The sequence below is a fragment of the Vespula pensylvanica genome, chromosome 3 (assembly GCF_014466175.1).
Source record: "Vespula pensylvanica isolate Volc-1 chromosome 3, ASM1446617v1, whole genome shotgun sequence".
NCBI lineage: Eukaryota > Metazoa > Arthropoda > Insecta > Hymenoptera > Vespidae > Vespula > Vespula pensylvanica.
Window position 1 is genome coordinate 9,288,682 of NC_057687.1, and position 12,500 is coordinate 9,301,181.

A 12,500-nucleotide genomic window follows, 5' to 3' on the forward strand; every position below is an offset into this window, starting at 1 on the left:
ACATAAGCTTTTCCTCGATACATCGTTCTCCGTTCCCTATTGGAGAAAATATCGTATGTTAAAGATACCATATATGTAGGTATATGTATTATTTACTCTACCTTCCTCTCCATCGAAGATTTTATTCCGAGACAAAGTGCAGTGCTTGCGATCTTTCTCTCCCTCTTTTTCTTTCTTTCTTTTTCTCTCTTTCTCTCGAAGAGAACGACTACGTCTCTCTTTCCGTTTTACTACCCAGTCTCTCTTTAAACTGCTTCGAATTGCGAATTTCTCTATGGTGGGTACGTTAAATCGATTGTCGATCGTGTCCAATCATCTAGCATTAATTTCTTCTTAGTGTTCCTTTTATCGAAAGTCCAAAGTTAGCAAGTCACGTTACTTTCATTCAATCGAACTAACATTAAACGATACGTTAAAATTCATGATTTTTACTCGTATTTAAAAATTTTATTAACTTCCTTCTTTCTCCATTTCTCTCTCTCTCTCTCTCTCTCTCTCTCTCTCGTTAATTTTTACTTTCGTTCGATCGAACGTTCATTAAACGAATAAGTTATTATCACTCGTCTGTAAAAATTTTGTTAACTTACTCCTCTCTCTTCCTTTGTATTATGGCATCATTACTACTATATCATATCTAGTTACGGATGATCCCCATCCTACAAGCGCTGCATCTGTTTCTCTTCTCACGAGCCCTACGACAATGTACCTACGAAAATGCGAATTCACGGATGGATTCTAACGCATTACCAAGTGATCCTTGAAACGAGCGAACGCATATATATACATACATATATATACACACACGTATATACATATAATATACACCCGAGTTTATCGCGATAACATCGATCCAACTTTCGTGTAACGAAAGATATAGAATGTTCAAAGGAAAAGCTATAAAAATTCTTATTCTTCCCGATCGAAAAAGATTTTTACGTCTCTTTATTCTTTCTTTAACTTCTCACGCGAATTTTCGACAGTACTCGATAAGATTTTTCCTCGTGAACGCGAATCTCTCTTTCTCATCGTTTTAGTTCCTAACACGTTTTCCTTTTCACGAAGAGAACCAAATCGATTTTTGCGAGTCTTGCGAGAAGTCTTTGCCTTTTTCATTCTTTAAAGTTCGCCTTTGCTTTTTCGTCTACTTCTATTGAGAAGTGAGCTCGATCCAACAGACGGTATTATTACTCTGTCAAGTTTCTACCTTTCAAAAGCATCTACATACATACCTGCATAAGTAAGAAGTGTAGTATGCGCGAATGAATTCAACGCGAATGGAATAGGATAAGGTAACGTGAAAACTTGAAAATGTTATCCTAAGAAGAAATTAATGAAGAAATGAAATTTAAAATAGGATTGAAAGGACCTTTGCAAAATTAACTAACTTTCTCTCGTTAACTTTGTCGGAACCAAGTCGAGTCGCTTTTTAAAAGACACGCTTTTCTCCTCGTCATCCACCATTACTACCACCATCGCCACCGCCCACCCCTCCTCGTCTCATCCTTCGTAGAACTTATATAGAACTCTTATACGCTTGTATAAATACGTACATAGACATATACATATCTACGTGTGCTGAGTAACCGTTTAAGAAATTTCATCTCGTAGTTAATGCTATTACTAGATCGCAAGAAGAAAGTTGGACGTTTTCAGTCGACTAAACGATAGAAGGTGGTACGTGAACGAGTATTCTAGTAAAACTGTAGTTCTAACTTATCATTAGATATTAAACGCTCTTAAACTTAATTAGAAACTAATCGAGAGTCGAGTTAATTCGTCGAAAGCGGTGACCCTTGACCCGTCACTCTCTTTCCACCCTCTATTTGTATATTCGTTACGAATCCGGCCTTGATAAAAATCGATCGGATTCACTCTACAAAGAGAAAGAGAGAAGGAAAAAGAGGAAAAGCTAACTCGCTCGCTCGCTTGCTCGTTCGCTTGCTCGCTTGACCCTCTGCTAGATTATATCTTTTATAGATTGTACTTTCGTTTAGCGTGACTTGCGAAAGCGTGTCAAAGGTCGAGACCGAATTTTTTTCTTCTTTCCTTTTTTTTTTTCTTTTTTCCTTCTTTTTTTCTATATTTTCAAAAGAGTTTAATAAACACAAATCACTCTGCGCGCGATTTGAAAGCACTTTTTTTTTCTTTTACATACGAGTATATAAAAATAAAGAATGTTATCAAGAGAGAGAAAGAGATGAATAGATATATAAAAATTAAATAGAAATTAGTGAGAAAGTGGGCTCACGAGTGTGCTTGCTTGTAATTAGGCCAATACATTTAAATAATGTTCACGATAGGATAGTTAGTAATAAAAAAAATAATAGACAGAAAGAGAGAGAATATGGTAATTATACGCAAAGAAAACGATCTCTAGCAACGACGTAGCACTAAATTCATTTTACGAGGACTCGTAAAATGGCCGACTACTTTGACATTTCGCAAGCATACCATCGTGAAACGGTCAATCGATAAACCCTTTTTCCAGTTGTTGTAAAACGTAATCCATCGACGACGTTTATAACGAGAACGGTGGCGCCGCAAAGTTGGATGAAAATCCCGTCGGAAAAAGAAAAGAGATCCACCTCGTTTCTGTTTGTACCCTTTGGTCTTTATTTCTCTCTCTCTCTCTCTCTCTCTCTCTCTCTCTCTCTCTATCTATCTATCTATCTATCTATCTATCTATCTATCTATCTATCTATCTATCTATCTATCTATCTATCTTTATTCATCCTCAAGCCCATCTTCCGATATATCGTTTACGTTATTCCACTTGATTCCTCTGAGTAAAATAACGAAGTAAAATACGCTTCATACATACATACATATATATATATATATATATACATGTATATGTACATATACATGCATATATATATATACACACGAGTTAGAATCGTAACGAACATGAAACATCATTCTCTCGAGCTAACGAAAGAGGATCGATGCATTTTTTGCTCGTAAGAAAGCTAGTAGAGAACGATACTTCACTCGACTTTATACTTGTCTCTTTGAGAGTCCCTTTGATATCCACCCCTTGACGCGACATTTTATTTTCCAGAGGATTATTTAAACGAGTCCTCTCTTTTTAAATGCTCTTCGATATTAAATTCAATCTCTTTTCTTTTTTTTTTTCCTTTTTGTTTCCTTTTCGTTTCCCTTCTTGGTTGGTTTTTTCTCTTTTGTTTTTTAAATTTGTTCTTTTCTTGTTTGTTTCTTTTTCTTTTTCGATAAAAACACCGTTTAGACGATATAGGAAATACTTTCTTAATATAACCGAACAAAAATATATTTTTGTTTGCATTTTGACAAATACGAATTCGACATGGATTTTGTAATTAATAAAAAAATTATCTCCTCTCCCTCTCCCTCCCTCTCACCCGTGTCTCATAGCAATGACATCGATAAATGTATCTAACTTTCGTTCGTAAATTTATTTTTACATAAATGTATATCTACAAACGAACTCATAAAATTAGTTGCCAACCCTATACACGCACACGCATGCTTGTACGCACATCCACACATGTATACATACCCACACACATTTATTTATTTACACGCTAAACTATCAATGAATACGATCGCAGAGAAAAAATATTCTATCCAATCGGATCGTACAAGGTCGGGATGAGGGGAGAAGAGGGTTGGAATTTTTGTTAATCGTTACAGTCGACAATGATAACGCTCTCTGAAATAGGACTTTAGTGAATAGCTAGTGCATACCTCTTGATACGATTCCATTTACATAACATTTAATTTGTAACTCGAATCGATCCCTTTCCCTCTCTCTCTCTCTCTTTCTCTCTCTCCTTCTTTCTAGTTCTCGTTCGTGTATACGCAAATATATCCGGAATACGTTATCAAGGCCTTTGTGTAATTCAAGCGTGTAAGTATGTCGATTGTATTTACAAACGGGGTAACACGCACGATTTTTATCGAAGAAATAATAAATGAACGGTGGTTGAACAAACATCGCTTTTGATGAAAGTTATCGAAGTCTCGGCCACGACGAACCTTCGAAAATGCCCATCGTTGATGACACTCTCGCAAATTGAGTTGGGAATACGATTCGCGTTAAAATCCTCGAACCAGGAGTTTTCCTAGTTTATACATATTTTCTCAATTTAATTAAAAATACGCCGTGCTTATATCTCTACTATTCGTATTTTCTCTTTCTCTCCTCTCTCTTTTTTTACTGTTTTTATTTCTTCATTCTCTGAAAAACAAATCGCGTGACAAGGAAAATCAGACTAATTATATAACGAGAGAGAAAAAAAGGGGAAAAAAATGCGTACACATGTATATATTCACCCTTGAAAATTTGACTAATGAGGATTGCCCGTACGAAGCACGAAAAGGGATGGACGTTGCTCGTTATCGGAGCTTTTATTTCGATAACGGATGGCCGTGCGTCACTCATCGTCGTTTTTAGTTCGGAGGTCATACATTTCCTGTTTCATTCATAGTATCCTCCTATCGCGTTACTTCGTTCTTCCGTGATTTGCGTTCGCAATTATTCTCTCGTAAGATACATTTTGCTTATTTATTTTTCGAGGATATAATAATGATTTATGAGAAAGAAAAAAAAACATTGCTTTCGTAGAAACGTAGAATAAGAGGGATCGCGTAATAATGAAAATGATATGCGAATGAAAAAATGAAATGACAGAGAGAGAGAGAGAAAGATAGATAGATAGAGAGAGAAAGATATAAAGACAAAAGTACTCGAAGCGTAGAGTTTGCAAGAATGGATTAACGATGACCCACATCCGTAGCGTGAAGTACGAGCTATAATTAAGGTCCTTCGCTATTCTTAACAGCAAGTGTGTAACGTCGTTCGCGGAAATCGTTTCCACGAATCGTACGATTTTCCAGCCAACGGAAATACGTCGGCGTAGACGCAAGAACCGAGAATTCGAGAAAACGACGATGACAGGCCGACATGACGTTTAAATCGTTCCATTATTTTTCGATTTTTCTTCTACGAGAGAGAGACTGGTGAACGTGATTCGAATCGATTTTAGTGATTCCGCTTCGGTTATTCTCCGAAGGTGAAAACTTTAGCTATTGAAAATTATTCGGAGTAAATGATTGACAACACTCTCCCTCTCTTTTCCCTCTTCCACCCCCTCCCCCCTCTCTCTGTCTCTCTGTCTCTATCTCTTTTTTTTTTTCTTTTTTTTTTCTTTTTCATAAAAAATGCAGTTTAACTTGCAAATACCATTTACGATAGTTTCTCTCCTATAGCGTATAGAAATAAATTGAAATAAATTAGAACTATGAAACCACCGAGCGTGTTCGTCCATCCATCTTTGTATTTCAGGATAATTCGAGAGAACAATGTAGGAAGATAAAATGAATTGGATCGTATTATAACGTCACGTTATAAAAAAAAAAAAAAAGAAAAAGCTCCTGGAGTTCTTTTTTAATACAGAAATAGTAGATATTATTCGATTTACTCGTTGGTTCCTTTTTTTCTTTTTATTTTTTGTATTTTTCTTTTTTTTTTGCGATTGAGAAAAGGTTAACGTAGACAGGTCGGAACGATAGTTTACTATTAAAAGGAGTTAGCTCGATTCTATGTATTCGTAAATTTAATGGTGACATTCGTAACGTAGTAGATACATTTATCACATACATACGCATCGTATGTTCCCCCGTATTCGTTCGAAACATCATGTGAACAGTTTTATATACGTGTGTGTGTACAGAGAGAGAAAGAGAGAGAGAGAGAGAGAGAGAGAGAGGAAGATCGTTAAAGAATTTGTGATTATTTGGAAAAGATGGAAACGTGAATTGAGGTGAAGCAAAAATATTGAATGGGTGGGATGGGTATGGACAGAGGGTGGGGAAAAGAGGAAATAAAAAAACCAAAAATAAAAAACTATATAAATAAAAAAAAATTCGAAAAATCTCGCAGTGGACGCGCGCACGCGATAACGTGCAAATACCAGTTTGGTTGTCGAAGGGACGAGATTAAAAACAACGTTACGATAGCCGAAGTGACGAAATTCGACGTGATAGATTTCTTTTCCTTTTTTTTTTTACTCTTCTTTTCCCCTTTCGTTCCATTCTTTTTATTGTTCTTTTTTATTATATATTTCTTTTTAATTTAATTTTATTATATTATTTTATTTTTATGTATTTTTTTTATTTTATTTTCTTACGGATTGCACTTCGGCGTTGTTCGAACGAATAAAGAATTTTGAAAAAAAAATTAAAAGAGACAAATAGAGAGAGAGAGAGAGAGAGAGAGAGAGAGAGAGAGAGAGAGAAGAAAAAGGAAAATACTTTTAAAGAGATTTCGATATCTAAATTTGATTTCAAACGTTTCTTTATTAAAAGAAATAAAGCGAACTTGCTCGTATGGAAATATGTATGTATTAAAAAAATGACGAACGATTCGTCTCTATTTCCAACGATTTCCTTTTATACGGATTAATTACTATCGCGTCGTTTTGGCAACGATTCAGAACGGATAAACCGTGCTTTCTATACCTGTGACAGGAATATTTAAACGTATCGAACGAAAGAAGATCACCATTTCTAGTGTTGGAGAAGGACCGTTGTACCGGCATCCCCTGTCGAATATATTGCTTGGTATCCGCTATTCGATAATCGAATTCTGGGTCGTCGAACGTATGGCGATTATAGCCCTGACGAAGAGAAAGAGACAAAGAGAGAAGGGAAGGAAAGGATCGAAGAAGAAAAAAGGATCGAGAGAGAGAGAGAGAGAGAGAGAGAAAAGGGATGGAGAAAAAGAAAAAAGGATGGAGAGAGAGAGAGAGAGAGAGAACGACAGGAAATCCATATTGTGCTCTCGACCTTCGAGACAGTAAATTAGCTTTTACGTAAACAATTCGTTCTTAATTACAGAGAAGCTTTTTTTTTCGTTTTTTTTTTGTTTTTCTTTTTTATCTTTTCTGTTTAATTTTTTATGGAGTTAGTCGTCTCGATTTTCTCGAAAGAAATGAAAGAAAGAAAAGTTCATTTATAAAGCCGCGCTCTTTGAAATCATTTAAACGAGTTACACATAGAGCCATCTACGCATACTCGAGCTCATTATTTTGCGAAATTACTAAAAGAGTTAGACGAGTGAGGGTTTCGCGAGGAAGTGGACGAATTAAAAATGTTAAAAGCGACATTTTGCTCGGTAGAGTGCACGATGCATCACGATGATGGTGTACTCGTAAAACAGAAGCTTGGAAAAGCATGCTTTTAAAATAAAAAAGAAACCAGAAAAAACACTCCTACGAGAAATGTAACAAATAATAAGTGTGTTCGTTAAAATAATAGTTATACAGTTTAATTACGGAACGTTGGTGAGGAAAAATGAGGTCAATTCGTTTCGTATTTATGTTCGTTCGTATACTTCTGTATATATATACGTGTATATGTATATGTATATATGGACATGTACAAATCATGTATGTGTGTATATATATATATATATATATATATATATATATATATATAGTTACAAGAATTTTTGTAATAATAATTTTATTAACGAGAAAATTTTTCGTACGAGAGAACGATCGATATAAATATGCTGTTATTTATATTTTTAGAATCTCAAAGAATCCTTATTTAATTATATCTTTGAAAAGTCATTTTTGACGATAACGAATCAGAGAAAAGTTAAAATCGTTTCCCGTGTTCCAATGAAAAGTGTACCGATCAATTGATTTTTCTTAAGAATTACGTCTTACTGAGAGACACGTCGACGAAAGGAAAAGCGCGTGTCAGATATAATTTTTCTTACTTTCTTTTCTTTTCTTTTCTTTTCTTTTCTTTTTTCTTTTTAATCTTTTTCTTTATCGTCAACGGACGAAAATCTTAATTAATAATAATGTTATATAATATTATATTACGATAATGACATTTTAATGAAAAAGTTCGCATTTTGGAGATACTTTTCTTTTTCTTTTTTTTGTTTTTTTTTTTTTTTGTATAAAATGGAAAGATAGGATCGAACCCGGCAATATTCGATATTCCGCTTCGGTGCGAATCAGTGGAATAACTGTAACAAGAGAAACGTAAAAGAACGTCTCGTACTTTTCGAACATCCTTTTCTCACGGAATGGAAATGAAAAGTCTAATAAGACGATCCAACCTTCCGAACGAATGAACGAACGAATGAACGAACGAATGAACGAACGAACGAACGAACGAACGAACGAACGAACGAACGAAGGCTCTCTTCTTTCTTAGAAGAAACGGCAGAGCTTTGAGCAAAATAGTAAATCCTCCTTTTTCTTTTTATCGGCTCTCTATTTCCACTTCTTCTCCTTCTCTCATCGTAACAGAGCGATATACATATACACGACTTTATGAAATCTCGGTTGGAATTATTATAGACGATATTTGAATGCACCGAAAGATTTAAGAGCTTTTATATATTTTTGGTATATTACATAAGTACTTACGTATATTAACATAAACTTTTCATTTAGGAGTTCGTTTGTATGATAGATATTTAAAATAATGAAAAGGGGAGATTATTTCTGGAGTCCATTACTTTCTCTCGTATTCTCTCTCTCTCTCTCTCTCTCTCTCTCTCTCTCTCTCTCTCTCTCTCTCTCTCTCTTTCTCTCTCTCTCACTCTCATAATCGTTTTTCCTTTCGTACCAGAACCTTCTGTAAAAGGGTTTCTTAAAACGTTTTTACTCGATCGAGCTTTTGCAAGCTCAGCTTTTCCTTCGTGGCATCGAATTCACAAATTCGTAACATGGAAAGAATACGATGTTGGACAGGAAAATCGATAATGATATTGCGAGAAGAAAATCGTCCTTCCCATATATTTGACGTATATTGGATTATTTATTCTTAATAATCGATCTAGAGAGAAAGAGAAAAAGCGAGAGAGAGAGAGAGAGAGAGAGAGAGAGAGAGAGAGAGATTCGAATACAAAGAAAAATGAAATGAAAAATTTTGAAAAGAATTCTCTCAGAGAAGTTTTCTAACTATTTCATTTTATTGGTATGTGAATAAAACTACGTCTGCAAAAGTGATATTTTACGTTCTATTTGCAATTTGAATATTCTCATCGTAATCCAAGCGATGTATTGCTGCTCGTTGTCGTCTACTTTCCAAAAATCCTCTTCCACGTTTTATGTTCTCTCTCTCTCTCTCATGAATATTATTATTTCCTTTCTCTTTTTTTTTTTTTTTAATAATAATATTCTATCATCCTTCATTATTATTATTATTATTATCGTCATCGTCGTCGTCATCGTCATTATGTATTTATTATTATTGTTATTATTATTACTATTATTATTATTATTATTATATCGTAAAAATAGAAATAAAACGTGAAGGATAAATCGAAAAACAATATCCCGTTGAATCGTGTCGATTTCTTTTTTATCGTTTTTAATATGAATAGAAAATGATATTCAATACTGTTTCACTATATTCAACGTTGAAAGAGCGATCTTTTTGTATCTTTAAAACCGCGATTTTCCTGTCTCTTTGAAAACGATTCGTTCGTTCAACCGCACGCCTCCGCGTTATGCATCAAGATGCAAGTATTGTGAACGTATATGCAATACGTTGAGAAATACACATACACACACTCTCTCTCTCTCTCTCTCTCTCTCTCTCTCTCTCTCTCTCTCTTTTTCTCTCTGTCTCTCTTTATCTATCTCTCTTTGTCTTGTTCTCTTCCCTTTATCGCTTTCATTTCTTCCGCATCCGCGGTTGTACCGTCGCGTCTCATAGAATCGTGATTTGCGTCGTTCTAGCAACGGCGAATCTTTTGTCACGTTATCGAGAGAATTTACGTGATAGTCCAACGTATCTTAAAACATCTTGATCGATCTTCTCCTTCATTCTTACACCTCTAAATACTAAGAGTTTTATCTTGTCTTATCTTTTCGAACGAGGAAGATTCTTTTAACAGTTACAGATTGAACTGACTGAATCGAATCTCGTCGATGGTTTCCGAAGTTTTCACGTGAAGTAATCGAATTAATCGATTCACCATTCTTCTCTCTATCTCTCTCTCTCTCTCTCTCTCTCTCTCTCTCTCTCTCTCTCTTTTTCTATACCAAGTCAAGACCTTCTTCGATATCTTCTACCAGAATTATTTCTAAAAATTATTAAAAAAAGAAAGAAACAAAAAAGGATTGTCAAGAATTGTCAAAAGTCGAAGTTTAATTCGTTGCATTTTGATCTCTAGGCCCGTAGACTTCTAGATTCTATTTTTGTGAAAAAGATGAGGATCGTTTGACAAGAAGAATAATAAAATAGTAGAGTGATTTCGAGACAAAACGTCGTCGCATTTCCTTAGGCAAGACTTTTACGGTCAACCCTGGTCATGAGTTGGCAAAAGCGCAAAACCGACGTAAGATCTTTGACCTACTCTCTCACTCGAAGTAACTCGAAGATAGAGAAATAGTAAGAAAGAAGGAAAGAGAAAGAGAGAAAAAGAGAGAGAGAGGGAGAGAGAGAAGAGGACGGAGTAAAGTTTGTGCGTAAGAGCTTTTGGCACGTACTTTGACGCTGCTGAGCTTTTCGAGTACACGTGTCTGGCTTATTCAACAGTTTCCTTCGAATTTGCCACACGTGCACTCGCATACCTCGAACGTCAGCAGGCTGACCCGCGATCTTTAAGAAAGAAACTCGACTTTTATCATTCTCTCGACATCGAAACTCAAATCCTTTTCATCGAAAAAGAAAAAGAAGGAGAAAAAGGAAACGAGAACGGAAACGGAAAGGAAAACTTTAAAGATCTTTCTGTTTGGTCGGTATGGCCTTGATAAAAAATTGTTAACATGAGCGATCTTATCGGTATGTAAAATTAAAAAATGTAAAATTTTTAATAACTATAAAATTTTTAAGTAATTGATAATATCGAAATTCTTAAGAATAACAAATACGATAAGTAAAAGAGATTTTTTCATTTTAGCAGCGTGTCCTTGACCGAAAATTTTTCAAGATGAACGATCTTATCGGTATGTAGAATTAAATTATTCAAATTCTTGATAACTATGATGAGAGTTTGATAATATGAAAACTCGTAAGAAGAATAAAAGATTTTTTCGATAATAACAGTGTATCCTTGAGCAAAAATTTTTCAAGACGTACGATCTCTATCGAATTGTATGTGAAATGAGAAAAATACAAATTTTGAACGAGTCAACGGTCAGAACTTGAACGATATAGACACTCGATTGGTCTGTCAGATCAATTTTAAAACACGCCGACATAAATATTTTTTCCGTTTGATTGACCTCGATGATCGCGAACATAAATTTGAAAATAGATAAGAGGAAGAGAAAGAGGAACGAATGTTATCGGATGGCATCGTTTTTCATTATATCTGAGGTTTCAATGCGGCCAACCGGCTTATGCTACTGCATCGTAGCAACGTAGAGAGTAAATCGTGAAATTGGACCGAGAGAGAGCTCGTTGTGTGTACATTTAGCCCTATCTAATGCGCGTAAAGAGTGAGTGAGTGAGTGAGTGAGTGAAAGAGAGAAAGAAAAAAAGAAAAGGGAGAAAGAAATGTAAGAAAAGCGCAAGAGTGAAAAGACTTAATTCCGGAGTTAAAGAGTAAGAGAAAAAAAGGAAGGAAGAAAGGAAGGAAGGAAGGAAGGAAGACAAAAGGACGATCGAGGAGGAAACGAAGTCAGCTCCGCATCGGAAAATAGCAGGAACGAAGTTCGTTCTTTTCTCGATTGGTTTTTTTCTTTTAATTATTTTTTCTCTTTTCTTTTTTAATTTTTATTTTTTGCGCTAATTAACAATCCAACGATCGTGTAAATTGTAATCATCGTGATGATAAATGGCGTTTCAAATAGGAAATGAGGGCTTAGAAAAATACGACTCAATAAAATGAGAATGATGATGCGATCTTGAAAGAGAAAAAGAAAGAGAAAGAGAGAGAGAGAGAGAGAGAGATTTGAAACGCTCGCTTTACGTTTCTTTACAGCCTCGGATCTGGACTGCATAAGAGCGCTGTTCAATGAAAAGGAAAAGGAGCTCTCCCTGGCGGTGGCGAAGGTCGAAGAGCTGACGCGACAATTGGAGGAGTTACGGGGTCGTCAGAACGGCGGTGGCACCGGAACGGGCGTCGGTGGTGGCGGTGGCGTCGCCGGTACCGGAGCCGGTGGTATCGCTGCGGGACATTTGCCGACACCAGCCAGTGCTGAGCTCGAAAAACTCAGAAGGGAACTTATGGTAAGTGGTTTTTCGATTTTCCGATAGACCCTGATAAAGACACACCCGATTTATTCTCTTTCCATCTTTAACGTGACTCTATTTTTACGTAAACGTTAACGTAAACGTCCTTTCTAACGTCCACGCAGTATCGCAACAAGATGAACGAGCAACAAAATCAAGTAGTCTCCCAGCAGAGATTAGCACTGGCTCAGAGACAAGCAGAAATGGCGTCTATAGACGCGAGGATAGCGCAACTTCAAGGTCGTTTACAACGAAAAAGAGCATTGAATCAACGTCTGAGCCAACAACTTGGTTCGACGAATCGA

General features: G+C 35.7%; 1 protein-coding gene across 5 annotated transcripts in view; it reads left to right on the plus strand.

Moving 5' to 3' along the window:
• The window catches only part of LOC122628181 (putative uncharacterized protein DDB_G0271606), a 103,888-nt gene that overhangs the window by 85,282 nt on the left and 6,106 nt on the right, over positions 1–12,500 (plus strand). For all 5 annotated transcript variants that reach the window (XM_043810181.1, XM_043810179.1, XM_043810180.1 and 2 more), the window contains 2 exons: positions 11,945–12,192; positions 12,321–12,500. The exon at positions 12,321–12,500 is cut by the window's right edge and continues 328 nt beyond it. In XM_043810181.1, the coding sequence (XP_043666116.1) occupies positions 11,945–12,192; positions 12,321–12,500 (428 nt within the window). The remainder of the gene's footprint in view (positions 1–11,944; positions 12,193–12,320) is intronic.